Below are 26319 nucleotides of genomic sequence, written 5' to 3'. Positions count from 1 at the left end.
TTTATGGGCCACCTGTTTTATGACTGGAAACCACTTCATGAGCTAGTGACTTGTTTTGAGACTATAGGCCTAGGCTACTAAAGTCTGCCAAAGTCTGGTGTTTTTTGCATATTTGCACGTTTTTGATATGATAAACATAAATATATTATAATATTGCTAGTGAAGGCCTCCATACTTTCATCAACTACTAACTATCAATAGGAAGGCCTACAACACAAACTTGTTGGAAGATTCATGAGAGGTCAATGGTCATGCATTTATGCAAAGCAAGAATGTTTGCTCCAGATAAGCACATTTATATATTGCTTATAAATGATCTTACTCCAAAGCTGAAAGACTGAAATGGTCAGGACATCTAATACTCCTTTAGAATAAATACTTTTCAAATACACAGATAATAATAACAAAATAGATCTAATAATGTCTCAAATCAGTGTGAAATACAGCACACACACACACACACACACACACACACACACACACACACACACACACAAGGGGTATACATAGCTTTAGGTTATAATGTTATCATTGAAATATCCAGTAAGACAGTTGTCAGTGCACCAGACAATTATATTCATTAAGCTGAAAATTCACATCAGTTTCATGAGTTATCGTGAATCATTTTCATTGAAAGACATCCACTAACCTCTCTTTTGATCTTTCTGAACATGTTCTTACCCTTTATTATAATAAGGCTACATGCTCCTGCAAGACAATGTATTTTTCAATTGTACCACATTTTCGTTTCAGGATGTCTTAAGATCTCTGACCTCTCTTCTCTGATATAGCCTATGTAGCCTATATTTCCTAATCTCTCGATTATTTTTATTTGCTTGTATTTTCCATCTGGTTATCATGTCAAACAGCAGTAATTTCAGGCGTCTCATCATGGTAGACATTTCATTTCTGGAAATTTGAAGTTTGAAAATATTATTAAATTACTAGTTTAGGCTACATAAAAACTTGCTAAAGGCCCCACTTAAACATTAAGAGTGAAATTAATTCCAAATCTCAAAACAAAACAAAAAACACCTGAACGAATATTAATAGGCTAATACAAAAAAAATGTTTAAAGTAAAGTGGCACCCCCTATTCATCAAGGCAGCGTTGATCTATCCAGTGCTTAAAATCAAACACACCACTAGAGGGCAGCATTGAGAATATTTCTGATAAAATTATAATGAAAGGTAGCCTTCATGGTTTGGCTTGAGGTGTCATATTCACAATACTCGTCTCAACGCAGAGGTATAATTTGATGAGCTCTTGCAGCCTGGCAGCTTTCAACAGAGAGTGTCTATTAGCTCCAACACGTTTGCCTTCAAAAACATTGGAGGTCATGATTGCTTTCTTAGACCTATAATTGTGCAATATTGAGAGGTAGCTATCAATTTTCATATTTTCATTCTTAGTAGGCCTATGGTCTTTTATTCTAAAAATAGGAAAACGATCATGCGGTTCATGGAGCATCTGTTTTCGTGATAGCCTAGGCCTAGACTATCAGTGTTAAACAGATTTGATTGCTAAAATATGAATGTAATATTTTCAGTCTGTGAAAGCACCAATAGTGCTTCCCTGCTTAATGCATCCTTTCCAAAATGTGGCTTTTATAGGCTAAGGCCTACATCTAGCCTAGGGATAGATCCAAAAGAACGATTGAGTGACACAACAGCAAAACTCTTGCCAGGGCCACTCACATTTCCAAGCCTAAAGTCATGACTACAACGTTGCCGACATCACTGTGTGAAGCTACAATTTGCTACTATAGTAGTTGGGCCTATAGCCTATTCCCATCGCTGCTTACAGCTAAATCTGTCCAATTTTGAAACACATGTGAATTCCAATATTTCGAAAAATAGTCTTATTAACAACTATTGTTAATTGAATTAATTATAGCCTACGATTTGCCACCTACGTAGGCTACGTGGAATATTGATACACAACCTTGCCCTGGGCAAAGGCTTATGGGAAAATCAGTCGGCTACCCTCCACAAATTGGGCTGTCAGTCCTTTCTGAGGTCGGAAATCTGGGAAGTCTGCATTACTGTGACCGGATTATTATGTGATTTGCCATATACTCCTCCAACATATCCCAATAAATTAATTATCTTGGTGTCTTCATATTTGTAGGCTATTTCAGAGAATTATTGCCGTGTAACAAGCTCTCACAGTGCATGATACTGGGTATGTCTAGCCAGGGATGGTCGCTTAACACTGGACCGCGGAGGCAGCTGGGTAAGTATCCCCCTGACCATTTTCAGGACGTCTTTTGTTCACGTATGAGTTGAAAATGCGCATGTTTTCTTAAGGCAATTAAACGCATGATCTTATCGACGGCACTGAGTCGACATATTATAAGAACAATAAGTTTTGGCGATGACCAAAGGCTGCTGTTCATCACCGAGCCGCGGTGGCTCATGGGATAGACAATATGGTTTTTGTCCTATTTACCGTTCAGAGGGTCGGAAAATCACGCACACTTCTAATCAAACGCGTGGCAATTGGTGTCTGGTGGTTATTGAGATGTTGTGGGGTATATTCCGCAATTTAAATACTAAAATCATCATAGAAGAGAAATGTTACCGAAAGGGATTCTGGGAAAGGAAGATAGCATCTGCAAAGCCAGCTGTATCGCAACTAGGCTATTACTGCTTTAGGGACTAGCCTACATCGTCAAGAAAACACCTTCTGGATGCTTACGAATTTAACAAACGTTATACATTAATGACGAGAAACGAATGAATGCAATGAATGAATAGGTGGATGCGATATTAGTTTCACACCGCAGCCAGCATCAATATGACAAATGTAATCACGTGACCGCCTGAACATCTTGGGGGTGGGCAGCAGCAGCCCTTAATGTCTTGCTGCTGCTAGTGGCGTCAGTGAGAGCAAATCAGTCTGCCGTCTCACAGGCCGTGCATCCATCTTTACATTTTTCAGAGCTTTTTTGACAGCCAAGAGATCTTTCCCTTTTGATCCCCTTTCCTGCACACACTAATGTATGATTGCAGGCACTAATTTGCTGGTAAAAGCCTGGCAGAGCTTAGTGCATGAATCATGGCTGTTCTTGCCTCTGATATTTGCCTGAGCTATCCTGCCGAGGAAATGGCTCCCTACCTCAAAGCACCAACAAATTGAGAGACTGCTTACCCTAAAATAAAGGTAGGTCACTTTCTAACATCTGACATTTACTGTTTGTGCTGAGGGTGTGTTCAGCCTGGTCCTTGGTCATGGTGAGATGTAGTGACAGAAGGCCTTGTGTGTCAGAGGCTTACATACAAGCCTTGCCATAATGTCTCCTGAAAATGTTACTTCCTGTCATGGTACTCTACTATGTGGACCTGTGATGACTGGGTATACATACCATAGAGTTTGTGTAGGTGGGATGTGCATGCTGTGTTGACACTGATGTCAGGGCCACTCCCCTGATGGACACCTCTGCTACCTTTATTAAGTCGTAATTAGGGTTATTGGTTCTTACACCAATGGGACACAAATATGTAATAGCCTACTATGTATTATACCAGTAATCAGATAATTCATTTGGTTTGTTTGTTTTTGTATTCTTACCAGTCATATTGAATAATGGATGTGCATAATAAAAGCATCTTTACAGTATTTTACATGGACATTTAATATTCATATAATTACCATGATAATGTATTTCCATCTGAATGATAGCTGATAGTTGCATTATATAGCACATGAAATGGTATGGTAACAACCTCAGGCCAGGCTATCAACTCTGCCTCAACTCATTGCATTTGTTTCTACTTTTTTGCACTGCATTTGTTTCTACTTTTTTGTGAATGTCAACATATAGATGTTGGGGTTTCAGTATTTTGTTGGGGAGAGCCACGCTTGAAAGCTTTTATTCCTCTGACCACTGACAATTCTAACCATTTATGTCCTTGAGCCAGGTTGTTCCTCTGCAATAGAGAGTGATGGTAGCGTAGACGCTAGTCTACCTAGTAGACCTACTGTTTCCCAAACCAACCTTCTGCACCTTGCCCTTTTCTTGGTGTTGTTTTCACCATTCTGCCTCCCTTTCTTCTGCTGTTGCTGCCCAGTCAGAGAAGCGTCTCAGCTTCGGAGTAGTCATGTAAACAAAGGCCCAGCTCCATGCAAGCCCTCATTCTTTCTCCATGGTTTCCTAGTGCAAAGGCAGAGTGAGCATAGCATAGGAGCAAGTGATTTAAACAGAGAAATGTGTTCTGGATGAGGAACGAAGGAGGAAGCATAGAATTGTAAGAGAGGTCAAGAGCTTGAGCTGTATCATGGCCCATTGTTCTCTTTTTTGTCACTGACCACAGACCACGGTATATTGCCCCTGCCCAGCAACGGTTTAGGTGTGTGTGTGTGTGTGTGTGTGTGTGTGTGTGTGTGTGTGTGTGTGTGTGTGTGTGTGTGAGAGAGAGAGAGAGAGAGAGAGAGTGCAGCGTATTATGAGAAGAGAGAGAGCGACAAAGAGACAACAGACTAAGAATCGTTACTCATCCTGTTATTTATCATGGATTTGCAGGGAATTTATAATGTATTGGTAATAGGGATTTTCTTTGATATGGTGCTATCGGTTGATTGCAGGCAATCTTACTACTTACTTTAGATTTGTTTTATTCACAACATGTCTGAGCATAACTGTCTGATTGCCCTGCACATCAGGGCTTGTCTGGACATGATGCAGAATTAGCAACTCATTTCCTGAAACATGAATGTCTAGAGATCTCCATCCAACACCCCAGAAGGTTGAGTAGGGAGTTATTATGTTTTGGCTATATTCACACCATACCTCTATGCTGCTATCGGAAAGACATTTCCGTCGTGACCACAGAAAAGCAAGCAGCCATGTATGTGTGTGTACATGTGAGTGTGTCCCCTTGTGTCTCTGTGTAGCTCTTCTGCAGCAGAGCCTTTATGTAGGGGTGACCGGAACCAGCTGAAACCGGTTTCAGGCAGATGGAGGCTCATGAACAATGCAGTCACTGTGCTACAGTGAGATAGCTGGCCGTCCCAGGGCAGCCAAAAGAGGCCAGGAGCCTTTAAGGGAGACCAGGGCCGTCTCAGGGATCAGGGCAGCTGAGGAGGTGCTCTACCCAGGGCAAGTGTGTGTCTGACAGCCGGGCAGAGTGGCGAGCAGGAGCCGAGGATGGGGGAACGGCCCCCTCTCAGCCTGCTGTGCTGCTGGGTCTCGGCTGTCAGGGAGAGTCATGCCCTAGGTCACCGACCCCTCTTTGGGTAGAATGAGACCCCCTTGTTTTGGGCCCAGCTTGACTGTGGGGGCGGGGAAGGGGGGAGGGGAAGGGGGGAGGGTAGCGAGGAGAGGGCGGATGGAGGTGGCAGAGGCTCTGCTTCTGGTTGTGTATGTTGTGACTGCGGCTGGAGAGGAAGGAATCTTTTCTTTTTCTTGTTGCTCTGCCGCGGCAGCTGCAGCAGCGCGGGTGAGGAGTGGCTGACTTGCATGTTTCTCCATAGTGCCGTTTGTGTGACTGTGTCAGACTGTGCCCTTCTGGCTTTATGTGAACTACTGTGTTAACGGTGAAAAAGGGCATGTCGTTTTGAAATGGCTGGACTGAGGGAATATCCAGAGCAAGCAGGGCATATCCTGGGTAATTTAGCATTGAGCTGGATGATACCAGATGTCTATTGTCCGTTTTTTTGTGCTAGGCCTCAGCTCTGCCAATACATTCATTCTTTCTTCTTATTTTCCTCTCTTCAATGCTTTGCATGCCCCTCAGCATGATCTAACAGGCCGGGCTGGCCCATATTTGTGGATCGTGCAGATGTGAGAGGAGGTAATGGAGTCTGGACGCAGTGCACCCATCCATTTTAATAAAGGCAGCAGCTGTGGCTGCCGCTGCTAACCCAGCTAGCAACTCTGAGCCTCCCCCCCCCGCTCCTTGGTCTTTTGTCTCTCTGCGGAAGACGCGCTCACTGCTGTGCAGTGCACACACGTTCTTGTCTCTCATATGCATACTATTTTTTCAACAGAGAACACCTTCAATTTACCCATATAAACACCCAATCATCTTACCATTTTTTTTTTCTGGCTGATATTTGTATTCATTAAATTGCACTTGTTCATTTAGCATGATCCAGAAGGTTATTTGTTGCTCATGGAAAGGAAATGGCATCTGATGAGACTAAAACAGAGGAAATCACTCTGTCATCTGTGCTGGCCATTCAGCATCAAAGCATCACCATCAACACTAAGGGCTTGTGTATCCCAGTTGAACATCGTTATTATTCTGTCATCCTATCAGCACATTTGTATTTGAACTGTTTTTGTGTGCCCTTGTCTGATTTTTTTTTTCTTTGTGTGAGGTACAGGGCATGCTGTGCTGCATTGTTGACTGACGTGATTAGTCAGAAAGATCCTGTTCATTCAAACATTTACTTTTCCTATATCATTCATCAGTAATCAAATGAAAATTGGGAAGCTTGCATTGATATGATTTCAAGCAGCACAATTTTTATTTGTACAAAGACCGCAGAAACATTGGTGATTTTGTCAGGCACGTTAGAGCACTTAGTTACTGTTTGCCGAAACCCAGCAGCTTCATTTGTGTGTGTCTGTGTGTGTGTGTGTGTGTGTGTGTGTGTGTGTGTGTGTGTGTGTGTGTGTGTGTATGTGTATCTGGTGTGTCCTTACGGTATGACATAAGTTGAGGTTCATACCATCATATTATTTGACATTAGCTTTAGAAGTGCTCCTTCAGGTACAGAGTTGATGTATGATGGCTATAAATACAAATTTAAATGTGTGGGAATAGTCAAATCAGTAGCAGGGAACCCCAAATAGAATAGGATAGAATTTATATTTTGGATTTATAGTAGTAGATATGGTCATGTGTGCTTGTGAATCTATAATATAATGTTTTATATTGATGATATATTAATGTAGCATAATGGCATATTTTACATGCAGACTTAGATCCACTCTACCAAAATATTTCCTGAATAACCCAGATCAAGTTTCACAGCACTATGCTATTTAAAACCATGGATGAGGGTTGTTGTGATTTTACTAAGTAGGATGAACCATGCAGCTACTATTAAGCCATTGCTGTTTACAGTGTCACATAGAACATGCTTTCAAATGTTTTTAAAATTGTTTTCTGTGCCAATGTATTAAAAATTGTAGTTTGGTAAATTGTCCTCCACCTAATTTTTCTGTATGGAAGGGCAAGGTGACATGGATGTCACTGCAGGGTGTTCCTGAACACTCTATAGTAAGATTCCTCAGGAATTAGTGGTGACTGCAGTTTGCCTCAGGCTTCAATAACATTTCTTATGATAATAATGAATAATGGTTATACAAAATACCTGCAGTCAGTATGGGGCTGCCAAATGCTGATTAATACATAGTGATTGATGGTTGCCAGAGTGCTCTGTAAATGTGGATGTGTACCAGAAGGTAGAAGGTCAGATCAGAAGAAGGTCAGAGTTTGGCACTTTATAACTTATTAGGTCCAGGATAATACATGCCCTTTTAAAATAATTATTAAGCAAATCTAATAATTTTCTTTTTGTTTCACTTTGTTTATTTATTCCCTAGCTTTTCAGCACGTTGTGTGAAGATCATGGGCGATATGAAAACCCCGGACTTTGACGACCTGCTTGCGGCCTTTGATATCCCTGACATGGTTGACCCAAAGGCAGCCATTGAATCAGGACATGAAGACCATGAGGGACAGCTGAAGCACAACGTCCACCATGATGATGATAACCAGATGCCCTCTGCCCCTGATGTGGGAGTCAGTGTTATTGTCAAAAATGTCAGAAATGTTGACTCTTGTGAGCAGCCACTCTCAGACAAAGATGTTCACCCTTCAGTCGGCAACGGCCTGCAAAATGGTTTTCTGGGCATGTGCTCAAGTGACCGGTATAGCAAAGAGGGTGGGAAGCCCTTGAAGACAGACAGCCATGGCCCTCCAGCCAACAACCCCTCCTTTAACCAGTTCAGCCCCATCTCCAGTGCTGAGGAGTTTGATGATGATGATAAAATTGAGGTGGATGACCCAGCGGACAGACAGAACAACCTTCCGTGCTTTAGGCCAAAGCCCTTAACTGGACTCATTGGAGGTGGTATTTCAAAATCAGGTTCTAATGTACAGTTTGTGAGATCCAAACTTGAAAATGGCAACAGTAGTAATAGTTCCTCAGCTTCACACTCTCAGAACCCTCTGAAACCAAGAAAATCAGAGGAGCAGTTACAGGCAGTTGCTCCAAAGGCCTCTGAGATTAAAGAAACATCAGAACCTCTAAGTGTGTCCAATCTCTCCCAAGCCAAAGCTAAATCGTCGGCTAAGCTCTCATCTTGTATCGCAGCAATTGCAGCTCTCAGTGCAAAGAAAGCCTCCTCAGATTCTACTGTTCCAGAGTCCCCTACTGCCCTGCAAGATTCCACCATGGAGACCAGGGACAAGACCCAGGAGCAGGAGTCAGCTCTAGAGGTAGCCAGGAAGATGCTTTCCAAACAGCCTGAAAGTCCTTGCAGTGTCACTAGTGAGGGCAGCAGTAAAGGGTCCCCATCATCCCCTGCAGGTTCCATTCCTGTTATCCCAAAGGTCAGAATCAAAACCATCAAGACATCATCAGGTCAGATCAAGAGAACAGTCACCCGAGTGTTGCCAGAGTTTGACCCTGACGGCCTGAAGAAAGCGACGGACTCAATTGTGGTCTCCAGTTTGACCTCTCCAACTTCCAATGCAGTGTTTTCATCTCCAACTCGGGCAGCATTACCTACCACAGTCATGGCCACTTCAGGCAGCTCAACAATCGAGGTCACCAAGCAGGTGACCATCAAACCTGTGGCCACAGCTTTCCTGCCAGTATCAGCAGTCAAAACAGCTGGCTCTCAGGTGATCAACCTGAAGTTGGCTAACAACACCACAGTGAAGGCCACTGTCATCCCTGCTGCCTCAATGCAGAGTGCCAGTAGTGCCATCTTGAAAGCTGCCAATGCAATCCAGCAGCAAACGGTGATGGTGCCTGCCTCCAGTCTGGCGAATGCCAAACTTGTGCCAAAGACAGTCCACCTCACCAACCTCAACCTGCTCCCACAGGCCTCTGCCACCCCCTCCGAGCTTCACCAGGTCCTCTCCAAGCCCCAGCAGCCAATCAAACAGGCCATAGTGGTGAGCCAGCCCCCAAAGAAGGTGTCTCGGGTGCAGGTTCTGGCCAGTTCTCAGAGTTCAGTCGTGGAAGCATTCAACAAAGTGCTGAGTAGCATCAACCCAGTACCGGTGTATGTTCCCAATCTCAGCCCTCCCTCGGCTGCCTGTATATCGATTCCATCACGGGGCTACAAGTGCCTCGAGTGTGGTGACTCCTTTGCGCTGGAGAAGAGCCTGTCCCAACACTACGAAAGGCGGAGTGTGCGTATCGAGGTCACCTGCAACCACTGCACCAGGAACTTGGTGTTCTACAACAAGTGCAGTCTACTGTCCCACGCCCGGGGACACAAGGACAAGGGTGTAGTGATGCAGTGCTCCCACCTCATCCTGAAGCCCATCCCCGCGGATCAGATGATCTCATCTTCATCGCTGCCCTTCTCTGCTCCTTCTCTCTTGTCCACCACCATCTCATCGGGGTCTCTTAGCTCCTCTGTAGCCAGTGCCCAGGGGAAGTCGACCATGTCAACCGTAATATCTGCCCCTTCCTCTGCTCCACTTGTGGCTGCCATGCCCCTCGATGAGGATGCTTCCAGACTTTGCAGACACAACCTCAAATGTCTGGAGTGCAGTGAGATGTTTCAAGATGAGTCAGCACTAGCCATGCACTACCAACAGGGATCAGAGTCAAGTGGTCAGGTTTGTGTCTACATTAATGTGTCTCTGTTAATGTAACAATTCAAATTAGGTGGATTGGGATATGAAACATTTTTTGTTTGTTTTATCATGTTTAATCATTATTATTATATTCAGTATTTTTTAGTGCTATACTTGTACTTGTTGTATATATTATATATTTAAGCAAACAGTATAATCTAATGTTTTAATAAACAATAACTCTCTCATTGAATTTAGGGTCATTTAATGACAATAATTGTCCCATTTTCTCTCCTTACTAATTAGAAGACCTGCACCATCTGTCAAATGCTGCTGCCCAACCACTGCAGTTTTGCATCTCACCAGCGCATCCACCAGCACAAGTCCCCATACATCTGTCCTGAGTGTGGAGCCATTTGTCGTTCTGTGCACTTCCAGTCCCATGTCACCAAGAACTGCCTTCACTACACCCGCAGAGTTGGCTACCGGTCAGTTTCATCTCTTTGTGACTGTGCTACATTTCAGTGGTTGTAACGTATAAGTGCTTTTGTTTATACCAGTGACTGTGTACTGTATACTCAGTACTGTGTCAGAATCTCTTATTCTAATGTCTAGTCTGAAGTTGGTGGTTGCTAGATAAAAGATTTAATTGAGACTAGTCTCTTAGAGGTTGTTTAAGAGCATGCTCACGCATGGTCACATCACATCACATACATACAGTTTCTGCTAAATAGTGGTATTAAGCTTTAGAGTAAATTCAAGTAATGAATGGGTTTGAAACTCAGTTATGAGTATTTGCATAAATTACCTATTTAGGTCAATCACCCCAGATCCTCCTATACTTCAGAGATGTTACCATATATAAATTAACTTCTCAGATGCAAATCACCAGAGTAACTGCATTTCCATAAAACCCTAGCGTAGCCAGTTATTGCCTGCACCAGTTATGCATCTTGTGGGTGGTTAGATGAGGTGTCTTGTGAGCAGTCAGGAGTCTTGTAAGGCAGATCCTCTGAGAAATCCTTAGTTATCTTGCCATGATCGGAATTGACTGAATAAATGCTAATATTTTATGACCCGAGTAAAAGTATCAGTTGTTATTATGAAAGACGTGCCTGAGTTGTTCATTTCTTATTATGAAAGATGTCCATGAGTTGTTACATTTTGAACACTGCTTTTAGGTTTTAAAGGCATTCTTTTTTTCTCTCCCTGTGTGTGGATTTGTGTCTGTGTGTGCGCGCGTGTTTGTGTGTGTGTGTGTGTGTGTGTGTGTGTGTTTTTGTGTCTTCAGTTGTGTTCATTGCAGCGTCATCTTTGCAGATATAGCTGCTCTGAAGTCTCACATTCAGGGCTCTCATTGTGAAATCTTCTATAAATGCCCTATCTGCCCCATGGCCTTCAAATCTGCACCAGGCACTCATTCCCATGCCTACACTCAACACCCAGGGGTGAAAATCGGAGAGCCCAAGTAAGTGTCTACGCAACCACCTTGGGGTGGGGTTGGGAGGTTTATTCCAGAAGTTTGGTGACATATCCAGGTATGCTACTTTAAAGGAACCATATGTAAGATTGTGGCCAAAACTGGTACTGCAATCACTTTCAAATTACTGTAGAGCGGTCCCCCTCCCCCCTGACTCGAGGTTGCCAACCCGGATGCCTAAATACTACTGACTTTGTGATTAGTAGATAGGTAGAGGGTGGTGCATCAGGCCAAAACACAACATGACATGACAAAACACAACATCAACATCAGTTGAGGGCTGCAACTTCACTTTTTAAATGACAATATCCTGGCCGGACTACTGTTGTCAGTGTGTATGAACATGATTTCCTAATGTCTAGTCACATATCAGGGCCATTTTATGATTCATTGAAATACATTTCTTACATATGGTTCCTTTAAGGTTACTGATTTTCCAGAATCTGAGATCAGAAAAGTTGTATAAGTTCCTATGCTAAATTACACCCTGAAGCTAACCGAGGGGATGAGTATGGAATGAGTATTTGTATAGCAATGCCAGTGGGGAGAAGTCTAAGATTAAAGACTCTGGGCCCTATTGTGCACCCACGCTAGGTGGCGCAAAGCGTGACACAAGTATGTAATGTACTTGTAATCTTCTTAAAGGAATTCATTACAAGCCCTCTCAGGCTGTTCTGGGATATATATCTTGGGATATGTGGTACAGTGTATTTAGTAGTAAGTTCATACCCCTTCTCTTTTTTCACATTTCGTATTATTGCAACTTGGTAAGGCAGATGTGTGTTGTGTCATGCCCAAGCAGACTGGCTGCAATTGCTGCCAACGGTGTTTGAACTAAGTAAGCGTCCACATGCTTATGTCAGTGTGACATAAGCACACTTTTTCCTTTTTTAATAAATTTGCAGAAAATTCTAAAATCCAGTTTTTGTGTTGTCATTATGCAGTATTGAACGTAGGTTAATGAGGGAAAAATAAGTGAAGGGGTCTGAATACTTTATGAACATACAGTGTTCCACACTGCATCACATGTGTTTTTAAGTTGATTATATTGAGATGCTACAGTATAACACATTTCTGCAACTGGAAATGCTCGTGGTCTGTATCTCATGATTCCATTCATGCCAAACTGCACTTGTTTTTAATGGACAGATCCTTGAGCTGCCCACCATAGTGCTACCTGATAGTTGGATCAAATTGATCTGTCTTGGGGCTTCTTCACCTAGTGTTAGGAGCTGTAGTGGACTTAAAGGCATTATGTATGGGAGCTTAGGGCGCAGCTCCTTTCCCCTCTGTGACCTTCTGCTCCGTCCACCTCTCCTCCATCAGCACCCTCTCATCAAACCCCCAGCTGCCGCTGACCTGTCGCCAATAAAGTCCCTCAAATACATGTGCTGAAAGAACTATCTGTTTATGGAACACTGTCTTTGTTGCAGTTTGTGTGTAAATTAATCCAAAGGCAACAGCTTGTATTTTAGTAACCCTATAGAGTAATTACTATGGGCATCATCATTATAATATTATGTAATCGTGCGTAAGCACTGACAGTGATAGTGTAGTGATACATTGTACTTATATAATGGAACAGAATGTACACTAGTACTCATAGCACAGTGTGTACTAAGTAACTGTGTACTGTGTGCAGTAATACTCACAGTGTGTACTAAGGTCAGATGGCACCCAGAATATTCATTTACTTTGTTCTTTATTACCAAATGATCATGACATGATGTTATGATGAGAGATGGAGTTAGTAATCCCAAACTCTCTGTTATATTTAGCTACACTGTACAAAGTATGTTCTGCATTTTCATCTTCAAATATGACACTGCTGTTATCTTTGAATGAATGTTAGGAGTAGTAGGCCTAAAGCCTTTAGTGTTGCTAGTGTTGTCAGTGATATGAAGCACTATGGTGGGCAGCTCAAGGATCTGTCCATTAAAAACAAGTGTAGTGCTGCAGTTTGGCATGAATGGAATCATGAGATACAGACCACGAGCATTTCCAGTGGCAGAAATGTTTCTATATTTGTATGGTCAGACATCCAACATGGTGGTCAATATATAATTAGCCTGATTTCAACCTCTATTTCCCGCAGGTTAATCTACAAATGTTCCATGTGTGACACAGTGTTCACCCAGCAGACCCTCCTCTACACCCACTTTGACCAGCACTTGGCCAGTCAGAGGGTGTCTGTGTTCAAGTGCCCCGACTGCACCATGCACTATGCGCAGAAGCAGCTAATGCTGGACCACATAAAGGTGTGAGATCTTACTCAGCCTCCTCATACACAAAGCTACAAATGACTTCATTGGCAATCACAGCTGAGCAAAACCTTATGTTATGGTAATAATGACTGACATGATTAGCAGAGCTCACACTCTGGGGAGGAGTACACTGTGATAGAACAACCACTTTTGGATATGCAGATGTTTTTTTTAATTAGTGTTGAGGCCATATTAGATGATGGCATGCAGGTTAGGGATACACTTTAAGCCACTGATCCTGTGTGATGTCCTGTTTTCATTCATTTAGTCCCTACATGGCACTTTAAAGACCATCGAGGGGCCTCCAAACCTGGGGATCAACCTGCCACTGAGCACCAAGGCCACAAACTCCATGGGCCCCAATGCTAACAACAGAGAGGTGGGCTCCTTCAATGGCGTGGACAAGGGAGAGAAGAAGCCTGTGTCCCCACTGAAGAAGAGCAGCGGCAGCGGCGGCCCAGAGAGCCCAAAGAAGCCCCAGAACCCGGGATGGACCTGCCGCGACTGCAACCGGCTCTTCACCCAGCGAGAGGTCTACATCGCTCACGTGAAGAGGGAACACGGCAAGGTAGGAGTGCTCCAGTCACCACCAGAGAAAATCGGTGAGAGTGTAGAACATGATAGGTGTGGACAGGAGTGGATGGGGGGGGGGGGGGATGTTCAATTCTATCTTTGCGTTTTAACCTCCTCCCTGTGTCTCTCTCCTGTCACTGTGGACTTGCAGCAACTGAAGAAGCATCCATGCCGGCTGTGTGACAAGTCCTTCAGCTCTTCCCACAGCCTGTGCCGACACAACCGCATCAAACACAAAGGCCTCCGCAAGGTCTACACCTGCCCGTGAGTGCTCCCAGCTAACCATGGATGGTTTTTTCAGTAGTCTATTTCTGTGCCACTGACTCAGACATGAGTGGTGTTGCTGCGAGGCATGAGGTCCAGAGGCATCAGTTACAGAATGACTCCACTGACATTTTGTCTGGCGTGTGTGTAGGCATTGCCCAGAGGCCACCCGCACCTTCACTAAGAGGCTGATGCTGGAGAAGCACATCCAGCTCACGCATGATCTCAAAGCTGGAGAGGGGAAGCCAGCGGGAGACATCGCAACCACTGAGGCCAATGTAGACAAGCACCTTTCCCAGGTACATCCTGTAGTCTTACCTATGGACCACAACTGTGTGGTCTTACCTATGGACCACAAGTGTGTAGATGTAGAGTAACTGTGTTCTTTTTGTAATGACCACAGAAATCACAATTCACATTAATTACGCTACAATCATCCAAATGCAAATTGTATGAATTATAGATATGAAGAAAATTGGAGTTGTACTGCATGATTCATGTTCTTGTGTGTGTGTGTGTGTGTGTGTGTGTGTGTGTGTGTGTCCTATCCAGGTGGCCAGTCCCAAACGCAAGCAGCAGGCTGCCGATGAGCCCAAGCAGCAGGGTGACCAGGGGGAGGGAGAGCAGGGGCCGGACGGGGAGGGTCCGGCGGGCGGCGACGGCCCTGGAGGGCAGCCGCTGAAGAAGCTGAAGGTGAGCGTGTGCAAGGTCCACCGCTGCGGCGTGTGCAACTTCAGCACCGAGGACCTGCTGCGCTTCCACGAGCACATCCCGCAGCACCGCTCCGACGGCTCGTCCTTCCAGTGCCGCGAGTGCGGCCTCTGCTACACGTCGCACCCCTCGCTGGCCCGACACCTCTTCATCGTGCACAAGCTCAAGGAGCCGGCCAGCCTGGGTCGCCACCGCACCGCCCCTGGTCAGCCGGAGGGCCCCGAAGTGGCAGAGGGGGCATCCGACACGTGCAAAGTCTGTGGTAGGACCTTCGAGACGGAGGGCGCCCTGAACACACACATGAGGACACATGGTATGGCCTTTATCCGCTCCAAGAGGCTAGGGGCAGCCGACAAGTGACTGGAGGTCCCCCCATCTGTCCGTCCGAAGCTCAAGGCCCTTCGGTGACCTTTGAACCAGAAACGACAAAAAGTGGATGTTTGTCCATCTCCCACGATCCCCAGAAATGTACATATAAACATGTATATGACAAATGTATAGATATATCACACACAAAAAGGCCTTTGTGTGTTTAAAAATATGTAATATATTTAAAAAGAAAACAGATTTATGTATTTAAATATCTAAAAAACTTTTTTTACACTTTCAATATGTGTTTGTATGGATGTTGAGTAGATCTTTTATAGAGTTTTTATTTTTTTCATCCTCATCCTGTATTTTTTCGTACTGGTAGTGCTCCATTCCTCACTGCTGCTAAGGTCCACAGAATGTTCTGATAGACTCTCAGCACCTGCACAGGTGTGGTGTGCACACTGTGCACGGACAATCAGTCGGTTTCAAAGGGCCAGAGAGGAGGTGGAGGTAGCCTTTCTCTCTTGACCATTCCTGAAGAAGTCCACTAGAGGTCATGTTGAGCTCCTGAAACCGGCAGTGAATGCATTGTTTTTCTTCCTCTCTCAACGCAGTACCTATGAAAATGGCTAAGTTGTGCGGAACTTCCACTGAGGCTAATGTGATTCTGTATGTGCTCTTCAAGCTCGTGGCCCATACCATGTATTTTTGGTTCTCTTTGTGTGTCTTGATTCATGTTCTCAGGCAATCCTGTCATATACCACAGCAGTTGTGATAACAGGCCTCTCTTGCAGCCTCTAAACATAAACATACATTGTATGTTTTAGCCTTTTTCAGTGTCTCCAGACATGGTCTAAATCATTGGTATTTGGATTAATTGCATCCACATCTCTCGATGCTTTGCTCTCATATGTGTGTACGGCGCTTTGTTGTTAACATGGCTGCCTTAGAGATGTGTTGCCTCCACTCCTGCCGAGCAGGTGTGTTCATGAGCCTTCCCTGTATGCTGGTCCAATCAGAAGTGCTTTGCAGGCCCACTGAGAGCTTGGGTTTCTCTGGCTGTCTCAGTGCTGGAAAGGGGAGTGCCAGATGTTCTTTTCTTTGTGACTTGCCAATTAACAGCGTGGCCTAGCCACGGGGAGCTCTCATCGTGCAGCGCAACGCAGCCCAGCGCAGGGACATGTTGAGTCAGCCCCTAGACTAACCTTGCCAGGAGCAAGAGTGACAAGTGGCCAAAGGAAAACAAGTACGACGGAAGAAAAGAATGACTTGCCTTCTCTGTAAAGAATGTCTTAAGTTTAAATAAGTTTAAATAAATAATATTTAGACTGGAAATCCATTTTTTTCTTTTTTTTCCCCCACTAATCAGCAGGTCATTGTAGCTAAAGTTCATTATTTTCCCTTTTCAAGTTATGTTTTACATTAAAGACAAAAGAGCAGTTATCTGGGAACATGCTGAAGAAAATGCTGTTTAAGTATGTTTTGGTTCCACTGTTCCCGTTAAAGGACCAGGTTTTTATGTTTTGAGCGTCTGAATATTTGTCAAAATAATATGCATGACAGAAGCCATCAGTGGTTGTTATCTGTTACTTAGAAGGTGTCTTGCTGCTGTTCAGTAGAGATATTAGATGTTTGTGTACAGACCTGTTCTCAGTAAACAATAAACATAAACTCTGTTCAAGTCATGGCCTTGTCATACAAGTCTCTATTACCAGGAGTGGCATTCAATCCTTCTTTTCTCCTTTCTGTGGCCATTTACGAAAATGACTAAGTGAAGTGAATGAGGTTTGATGTGCATCTCCCCAGCGACGTCAAGCATCTCCTCGTCATCTCTTTGTTCCCCTCACGGCCCTCTCAGCCAGCGGCCGCTCTGCAATTAAAGTGACATCCTCCGTGATGTGAGATCAATGCGCAGTTGCCAAGAGCGTTGTCGTGCGTGCTACGAGCAAAGGTCTAGTTTCCGTGTAAAGCACACCGCTGACCTTTTAGTGCAGACGGAAACAGTAGCAGCTGGCTCTCACGGCGGTGCCAGTGCTCCACTTAATCACGCAGGAGCCAAGAGAGGTCCGCGCCTCCCATACACAGCATCACCTCAACAACATTCTCATTGTCATTCCTAAGAGCCATTAAGTGAATGTAAATGAAATTCATCTCGCTATGTCTGTCTTTAAGACAAGTAAGGCCTTTACATGTTGTGTCAGTGCCTAGGGTGTCTGTGATGAAGTGTGAAGCAGCTCAGCTACTGGAGCGTGCTCAGTGGTTGATTCTCAAAGGCCTGATTTGACATGGATATTCACTTATTAAAAGGCATGACCACGTGTCGTCAGTGTCTGTGGTCAGGTGTCTGTGTTTTGATATTTAAATCTCCAAATGCACAAAAAAAATGTTGAGCTTTCACACAAGATGCTGCTTGTCTGGAGCGAGGTGACCACCTGCCTCCTGTTCCTCTCCATCACTGAAGCTTTCAATGTCTCTCACAGGTGCATGCAGGACACCCGGATGTTTCTTCTAGAGCTCAGCAAAGACAAACCAGCAAAGTATGCAGCTCTCAGTAAGTCTGAACCATTTTTTCCAACAACTCATATTCTTTTGGGGCACGTTTTGCATATTAATTTGGACTTTTCTTGAACACGTGAATTAGAAGCTTGATAAACACAGCATCAAAATGGCGCGTGATCAAACTTTCCAGTTTCTACCTGTACTGCTTAGAGGCTCTCTACTGGACGGAGGGTTCTGTATAGTCTCTCTATCTGTATTACTATCCAATGCGCATAACAGTTTTATAAAACTGTTTATTCTATATGCACTTTGTAAGGTGAATGGCATGTCTTGAAAGCTATTGTAGGTCGACAAATAAATCCATATGTTAAGTCTCTTTTATCATTATCATTTAACTGGTGCACCTCAAAACCCTGACCTATAGATCAAATGTCTTTCATCTGACCTCATCTTCTCTCTCATGACTGAACTTGTCTCTTTGTCATTGAGTCACGTTGAGCTGAAGACGTTTTGTGTGAATGCAGTGTATGATGCGTTTGGGAAGCTGGGCAGTGATGTGAAGGGCGGGAACGTGAACAGACCTGGCTCTCTGCGCGAGTGCCTGTCTGTCAGTGCGCCAGGCTTCAGAGGGCAGTACTGCCAGGTGTTCCTCAAGCAGGTGACTGCATCGCTATGTAAAATGTTATCTTGGTAGAGCCTATGATATCTGAATACCACATATCAAAATAGCACATCTCTCAAAATACCACATCTTTGTGCTGATATGCAGGAAGAAGTTCAGTACTTTGTTGGGATTTGTGTTCCTGACTCATGTACAGAGGCAGATGTGCAGACTCTGGTAGTTTACGGTAATATGTTTAACCTTATATTTATTATTGCTGTCCAAGTGTATTATCTGTTACATGTGTACTATGTGTGTGTGTGTGTGTTTGTCTTTAGATATGTTACAATCGAGAGAGGAGTCTCTAATACCCCCGGTGCCATCTCCACTTCTGTCTGACTCCACGTTGGGCATCTACATGACCCACTGCCTTAGTACCCACATGACCCTTCCTGACCCCTCTGCAGTCATCTGTCTGTGAGGACTAATCCAAATGATCTAGCTATCTGTGTACCTTTGCTCTGTCTGTCTTTGTGTGTGTGTCCTACAGTTTTTACAAATGGAGTTTTTTTGTACAGTTCGACTAAAAACAGTGTGTTTCACTGAATTGTTGTGTGGTTGACCATTTCTCCCCTCAGGTTTGTGTGCGCTGTGCTTGTGACCGTGCCCTTGGTGGCCAGCCTTTGCGTGGCCCTTCTCAGGTTGAAGCGTCAGAGGGCGGTCACCCCTAGCCCTGACATCCCCCTGACCTCTGACCCCAGTTGCTATGGCAGCCTGCTCTCCAACGGCTCTCCAGCCAGTCAACCAGACATTGGCAGCCCTGATGACAGCAGCACAAACTCAGACGGCAAAGCCAGCGAGGATAGCAGCACAAAGAGTAAGGGTACATACACCACCACGCCCACAAAACACAGGGATGCACACATGCTGCTCAATCATTAGAAGTACTAGTCAATCATCTAACTGTCAACCACACTAGTGCCACATCACTTCACAAGACCAACACGTTTGTAGAGAAGCAGAGGACCAAGATATATGGAGCAATTTGTAACATACATACAATATATTTCAAAACATTTTACTACAGGGATTTTAAATATTGTTATAAGTAATTACTGTGCTATTATGTTATTGTGAAAGGCTATCTATAAGTTCTATAAGAGTGGGTTGGCTGTGTAAAGCATTATGGAATCAGAGGGGTCTCAGTATCAGCCTGCTATGAGCTGAATGTGTCCCAAAGTGAACTTGAGCAAGGCAGTGAACCCCAACTGTGTTAGGAAATAGCACCTTGAAAAGCAGGCTGTGTCATTGGTAGATGGAGGCGCGGTGTGACTGTGATTTTTGAGTGCTCTCAGAGTGGAAAAGTGCCGTGTAGATGCCTTCTATTTGAAGTGCTAGAGGCATGATAATAGTCTGTAATTATTATAAAGAGGTCTAAAAAGGATCATGTTTTTTTGTGATAGTAACAGTCTGTAATGGAATGGTCCTTTATTGTAGCTGAAGATTTAAAGGAATCTCTCAGGTGTATTGTGTTTGCTTATTCGTACATGTGTGACCTAAGTCTTTTCTTGGCTGCCGCTTCAGTACAGTGCTTAAAGCATGTATATGCATAAGCATGACTATGGATTGGTCTCATGGATATTTTTTTTGACTGGGTAGTTTCTCTAAATTCAAGTATGCAAGCATTACATTGTGACAAATCATTTGATGTGTTGTAGTATGTACCTCCTTAGGCTATAATGCTCCACTCACCACTCCATCTGGTTTAGACGTCGTTTCCAAATGGCTTGCAGCGAGAAAATGTTGACGTCAACCATTAGGCACACACTTATAACAACTTCCTCAAATGATTTCTCACTGAGAGCCCATTAGTACAATGACTGTGAGTCATTTATTTAATTATATCACTTGTCAGAAGGAAAGTTTAAGTGCAATAAGGACAAATCTTTAAAGTTGTTTATTTTTATATAGACTCTTTTCACTGCCTAAACAAATACAGTATGTGCATTCCTAAGGCATTTCCGGTGGCACAGAAAACAACATTGAGCTAATGGTAACTTTGGAACAACCAAAGATGGAAAAAAAAGTTTTAAAGTTGGCATTTTGTAGAGAATTACACTAATTGTCAGATTAATTTTAAATAAAAAATATCTGCATTAGTTTTGAACGTTTCAACCGGAAACCCTCTAGGAACAGATTGAAAGGGTCTATACTACTGGTATGTACAATAAAAGTGTTAACACACACAATTGTTCCCCTGTTCATATACAGTAAAACAGAAATAGTATGTATATAATCTACCTTGCATGTTGAAGTTGCCATGTTAGTGTGAAATATGCACTTTGCTACAGATTTATCCTGTGAGTATTGTCTATGACCAACATACTTTTTCCATATGGGTACTTAGTCTTGCACCCATAGAATGGTGTCATTTCTGTGTGATGGTTGTGTTAGGGGGTTAAGTCAGACTGCCTGAGGGTTCAGAGTGTACTGGGGGTGCTGAGGCAGCATCTGTAGCACATTTGGGTCCAAGTGCTCACAGGGACCCGAGTTTGAATCCAGCCGCTCCCGCAGTCATTTCCCAAGCCCACCCCATCTCTCGCTCCCCCTCCTGTCACTCTTCACTGTCCAGTCTGAATAAAAGGCAGAAAGCCCCCAAATATACTTTAAACGAAACAGAAACAAATCAGAGTGTTTGGTGACTGAATGGCCGTGTCCCTTGCAGGTCGCTTCTTGTCCTGGCTGCAGAGCTTCTCCCTGCAGGACAGCAGTGCAGGAGTCCTGAGCGCGGGGTCAGGCAGTGCTGACAGCTACTCCTCCCTCAACGGCATCCGCATGCTCAGCCTGCTCTGGATCCTCTCAGGCCACAACGTGCAGCTCAGCGCATGGAACAACCTGGGTAACGCAGCGCATCGAGTACCCTTCAAATAATCAGCACTCATCAAATGATCATGCAGTACACTCATATCGCTAATCAATTTTTATCCACACACAGACACACACACACGCACACACACACAGACACACACACACAGACACAGACACACACACAGAGACACACACATACACACACACACACACACACACACACACACACACACACACACAGACACACACACACACACACACAGACACACAGACACACACTTATACTGTTCTGTTTTTGTCCCTTTTAGATAATGCTAAGCGCTGGAAAGAGAGAGTGGAGAGGAACCCTCTCTATGTGTTTGCATTCAGTGGTCCTGTGTATCTGGCTGTGGACTCCTTCCTGCTGCTGGGGTAACGCATAGTGTAGTGGAGCACATAGTGTAGTGGAGCACAGGTGCACAATTACAGATCTGTTTAGAATTATAGTTATAATGGAATGGTGATGGTGTTGTTGACATTTTTACATAACGAGAAATACCCCCCCTCCCCCCCTCCACACACACACACACACACACACACACACAGATTCACACACACAAAACCACACTTTTTACTGAAAGTATCTCTCCTGTGTGTCTCAGAGGTCTTCTGAGTGCCAAGTCCCTTTTGGCTTCCATTCAGAGATCAGAGGATAAACTGAGCCCAGGACTTGTGACACATTTCCTGTTCAAGAGGTTTAAGAGGTAAGCCTTTCAAATCTATAGTAGACAGGACATGTTTAACAACAGACAGGGCTATTTCAGAGCCGTATAACCAGAGTACTGCGATGTACAGACACATACTGTATAATATGTAACAGTGTGCTACCCTTGGAAGCAAAAGACGAGAGAGCAGGATTGATTTTTTTTTTTGTCCAGAATTGTTAAATTTAACAGTGCTGATTTATTTCTTTTGTGTCAGAGTTCAGCCTCTCCACCTCTTCATCGTGTGCCTGGCCATTGGTCTTTTCTCTGTCGTCCAGCGAGGGGCTTTCTGGTTCATCGCTGATGACGAGATCCTGAACTGTAAGAAATACTGGTGGTCAAACCTGCTGCTGGTGAACAATCTTTTCACCATCACTGACATAGTGCGTACCTTTGCCTGGTCAGATGTGAGTTATTATACAGCACCTCTGCTGATCCTTAGTGCAGAGGTGGACTGAGGGAGATGTGTGAGTTTTGGGGTCTAATGGCTGTTTTTCTTTAAGTGTGCACCATGGACCTGGTACCTATCCATCGACTTTCAGTTCTACATCACCACCCCTATACTCATACTTCTATACAGATGGTGAGTTATCGTGCGTACTCTGTCTTTCCTTACTCTGTTGTTGTGTTTGCTTGTTTGCTTGTTTGTTTGTTTGTTGACAACTATGCTCTCACTGCGCTGTTACCTGTGGTTCAGGAACAAGAGGGTGCTTGCAGCTGTGGCGGTCCTTCTCATGGTGCTGACGTGCTTGACCAGTGCCCTCCTCACAGCCGTCTTGCGTCTGCCTGTTCACCAGCCCACCACACTGTAAGTGAGCTAGTTCGTGGTCACTGCTGGTGTTTCACTGGTGGACTCAGGGAGGGGGTCAAGGGGGGCGGGACAAAATGCTCTGCTCTGCTCTGTCCTAGTGGCAACATTGGTGAGCAATGTTGTACTGTTAGTGCCCTTTTTTATTTTTTTCTTCCGCCCCTGAATCTGACACTGGAGAGTTAACGCAGCACCCTTCAAGTGTTAATCCCTGGTATTGCGCCTGGTTTTTTTTACTTTATTCACAGATCATTTGAGAGCTACTTTCAGTATTATTACAACAAACCCTACACTAGATATGGACCATATCTGGTTGGCATCCTTGCGGGAATCTATATGACGACCAAAAGTGGACCCTTTGTGAGACATCGGGTAAATTCCTGGATCATTATTATCATTGACACAGCAAGTCTTAAGGGGACACCAGGCAACGTTTTCGTGTTAATTACTCATCTTCGTAAGTCGGTATATGGTTAAATGACTCATTACAGGGCGAATGAAGACTCTCTCGCCCACCCCTACTGCCTGTAGGAATATCCCGCTTGCAAGTTCAGTGTATCGTAACCGCCGACCGAAGCAGGATCAGTTTACATCCTGCATCCACAGCACAGAGACAAGCTAACGAAACACTAGCGATTGTTGCAAACGTGTGTATAATGGCAGAGCCGGCAAAGAAGCAGCGAAAACTCTTAATGGAAGATGCAAAGAAAAGGAAAAGAGCTTCAGACCGAGCGAGGGGGAGTTTCGTAGAGAAAAAGCATCAGGCTTGCCTGGTGTCCCTTTAATCAAATTGCTTTGATGTAAAAGTCACAGTAAGTTAATTGCACCATTTGAGCTGTATTGTTGCTGATTTGTGATATAATGTTGCTGATCCTCTGTTTTCCTTGTTGTCCTTTGTTTCCCTTGTGCTGTCAGTGGCAGGCAGGTCTGGGCTGGTTCTCCTCTCTGTCTGTGATGATGGCTGTGGTGGGCCTGGCCTACAGCCTGAGGGAAGTCCCCCCGGGACCCTCCCTGCCCCATGCCATCTACCAGGGTCTTCACCGGACCCTGTGGGCTCTGGCGCTGGCCTGGGTCATCCTGGCCTGTGAGGAGGGCTATGGAGGTGAGAGCAGCCACTGGCCAGGGCAGACTGCCTGGACTGGACTGCACTGAGGAGACTAGAGGAATGGACAAGTTGTTATTGTGCGTTGCTATGGTTATGGTCTATGATAGCTGTTACAGTCATGTGTTCTCTCTGCACCTGTGTAGGGTTTGTGGATAGGATTCTGTCTCTGAGCGTATGGATTCCTCTGTCCAACATCAGCTTCGCCTGTTATCTCATCCACCCCATGCTCATCATTCTCTACAATGGCAAACGGGAAACGGCCATTCACTACACTGACCTCAACTTTGTGAGTGTTTCCCATTTATCCTCTGTACTGACCGTTATGTTTTCCCCTTTTCAGTTTGTATTTGTAACTCTTACCTCTCTCGTCCAGTTGTACCTGTTCCTGGGCCACACTGCTCTGAGCCTCTCTCTGGGCTACATGCTGACCGTGCTGATTGAGAAGCCGTACCTCTTCCTGAAGGCCAGCCATGGGAAGCCTCACTGAAGTGGACGTTGTGATATCAGGGAAAAAACACAAGACCCTGTAGGTACTAGGGCTCATATTGAAGTGTATATATAGCCATTGTGATTTTAGATAGGAAAGGATGTAATAAGGTAATGTAAATTAATTCATGCTAATTCAGATTCTAATGCTCCACAATGTGCCAATGCTTTAAATGGTGATGTGTGTGCCCCTCCCCATCCTCCTCTCTTGTTCTCATTTTCCTTCCATTATTTTTCCTCATTGCTGGTTGAATGCTGAGATTTAGTCATCATTCACAGAGCCTTTTTGTTCCCATTAAGTGCCCATTAAGTCAGAGATGGTGGTAATCAAGTAGCCACATTATGTTCAATATTCCACATTATTAACTTTATGTGTCGGCCAATTATTATTTTTTATTTTTGTGAACCTGTAATTATGAACCATTTTGAACTTGGCATTAGTGCTTTCTCACCAGCTGTGATGATGTTGAGTGTTGGGTGTGAATCTTTTTATGTCAGATAGCCCCCTCCAGTGGCCATATTAAGTAACTTATTGGGAGTCGAAATTCCACCACCAGCCCCTCATAGCATAATGAAGAAGAAATGACATTTGTGGTAAAAGTAATAATAACACTAAAAGTCTGAACCCTGTAAACCATATGAGATGGATAAGAGAAGCCAGTTCAAATCCATTTGGACAGTACATGATTAGACTTTCTTAACCATTCAGCTTAAAGACACGTCAAAACAATTCCTCTTCTATTGTTAATGGGAGAAGCTGTTAGGGGATGACAGTGTTAACTGTGTGGGTCAGATAACTGACCCAATTGTCTGGACATAGCTGGCATTTTGTGACAGGTGACTACTATTTCTGTACTTGTGTACGACCACACGTTTGAGACCCTTGGTTTTGAAAGAGCTGTGAATAGACCAAGTAAATGCACATATTTTCTGCTCTAGGAAAATAAACACAAACATAATAAACTATATTTAGACAAGATTGTTGATATTCATATGTCTGAAATTCAGTCATTCATAAACATTTCAATTTAGATATAGTAACAGCTCCTAATCGATCTGGATTGCTGAACGATTTCCTTTTAGGAGGATATAAATGCATTAAAAAAAGATTTTATCCAGTAAGGTATAACAGTTATATCATCTATATGTTAAAATGTTGTCAGCACATGAATGTGAACAAAGTTATTTTGCAACAAAGTTACGCAGTGTACAGTTTCTTTAAGTGACATAAATAAAGTGAAATATTAGCAATCGATGACTAAACCACAATTTCTGGCAGAACTTAAATGTAAAGGTTCATTTCTGAAAAATGAGTAAATACTGGTTATATTTATTATGCAACAATGACGTAAGAGTTGAAATGTAGCTCTTTTCAACAGGACACTGTTTATGAGACCACACATGATGATGACATAAGACAGGCTGTACACAGCGGCCCTCCAACTTCCCTGTGGCACTCTGTTAATCTCACCAATCACTCTGCCCCATGCCTTTTAAATGACTGGACCTGTTCAATATGGGTGCGGAGGCTTCTCAGCGCCCCAGGAACTCAAAGCCATCGCCCCTGGATGTGTGAGGCGGAGGCCGAGGTGTTGTCAACCTCCTCAGGCGGTGCGCTTACGGGAGGGAGAGGGGCAGGCAAAGGGCAGTCTGAGTTACGTGTATGACACCCAGCATGTCCAGCTGGCCCGCCGGCGTGAGTCACAGCACGCAGCCGGAGCTCCAGGCGCCTTCCAGAGCCACGGCAGTGTTTAAATTTACCCCCACCGCAGAAACACGACACTGCCGCGGGCCACATCGCTGCCACAGACGCATACCCAACTCAGGCCAAA

At 44.2% G+C, this 26319-nt stretch overlaps 2 protein-coding genes across 2 annotated transcripts; both read left to right on the top strand.

Annotated features, from left to right (window-relative positions):
- Positions 1-3085: 3085 nt before the first annotated feature.
- On the top strand, positions 3086-16990 carry znf532 (zinc finger protein 532). The gene is made up of 9 exons (XM_076283780.1): positions 3086-3165; positions 7559-9815; positions 10080-10261; positions 11065-11241; positions 13349-13511; positions 13786-14085; positions 14242-14354; positions 14506-14653; positions 14907-16990. The coding sequence occupies exons 2-9, from the start codon at positions 7584-7586 to the stop codon at positions 15423-15425; spliced, it is 3834 nt and encodes a 1277-aa protein (XP_076139895.1). The 5' UTR covers positions 3086-3165; positions 7559-7583; the 3' UTR covers positions 15426-16990.
- Positions 16991-17861: 871 nt separating this feature from the next.
- On the top strand, positions 17862-24488 carry oacyl (O-acyltransferase like). The gene is made up of 15 exons (XM_076284962.1): positions 17862-17928; positions 18401-18534; positions 18646-18724; positions 18816-18954; positions 19116-19360; positions 21203-21376; positions 21654-21756; positions 21987-22088; positions 22306-22471; positions 22592-22671; positions 22786-22896; positions 23145-23268; positions 23812-23998; positions 24145-24287; positions 24375-24488. Exons 1-15 carry the CDS (start codon positions 17862-17864, stop codon positions 24486-24488), a joined length of 1968 nt encoding a protein of 655 aa, XP_076141077.1.
- The last annotated feature ends 1831 nt before the right edge of the window (positions 24489-26319 follow it).

Source organism: Alosa pseudoharengus, unplaced genomic scaffold (genome assembly GCF_046254945.1).
Source record: "Alosa pseudoharengus isolate Yale_2024_CS ecotype anadromous, Long Island Sound unplaced genomic scaffold, YU_APseudo_1.1 YU_APseudo_1.1_scf_14, whole genome shotgun sequence".
Classification (NCBI taxonomy): Eukaryota; Metazoa; Chordata; class Actinopteri; order Clupeiformes; family Clupeidae; genus Alosa; species Alosa pseudoharengus.
The sequence above is the reverse complement of the archived record's forward strand: the minus strand, read 5'-3'. Positions and strand labels throughout refer to the sequence as shown.

Coding starts and splice junctions, on each gene's coding strand:
- znf532 (XM_076283780.1), top strand. CDS start 7,584: ATGGGCGATATGAAAACCCCGGACTTTGACGACCTGCTTGCGGCCTTT. Junction 10,262..11,064: donor ACCCGCAGAGTTGGCTACCG/GTCAGTTTCATC, acceptor TTGTGTCTTCAG/TTGTGTTCATTGCAGCGTCA. Junction 14,654..14,906: donor TAGACAAGCACCTTTCCCAG/GTACATCCTGTA, acceptor TGTCCTATCCAG/GTGGCCAGTCCCAAACGCAA.
- oacyl (XM_076284962.1), top strand. CDS start 17,862: ATGCAGGACACCCGGATGTTTCTTCTAGAGCTCAGCAAAGACAAACCA. Junction 21,377..21,653: donor CAGCGCATGGAACAACCTGG/GTAACGCAGCGC, acceptor TGTCCCTTTTAG/ATAATGCTAAGCGCTGGAAA. Junction 22,472..22,591: donor TTTTCACCATCACTGACATA/GTGCGTACCTTT, acceptor TTTTTCTTTAAG/TGTGCACCATGGACCTGGTA.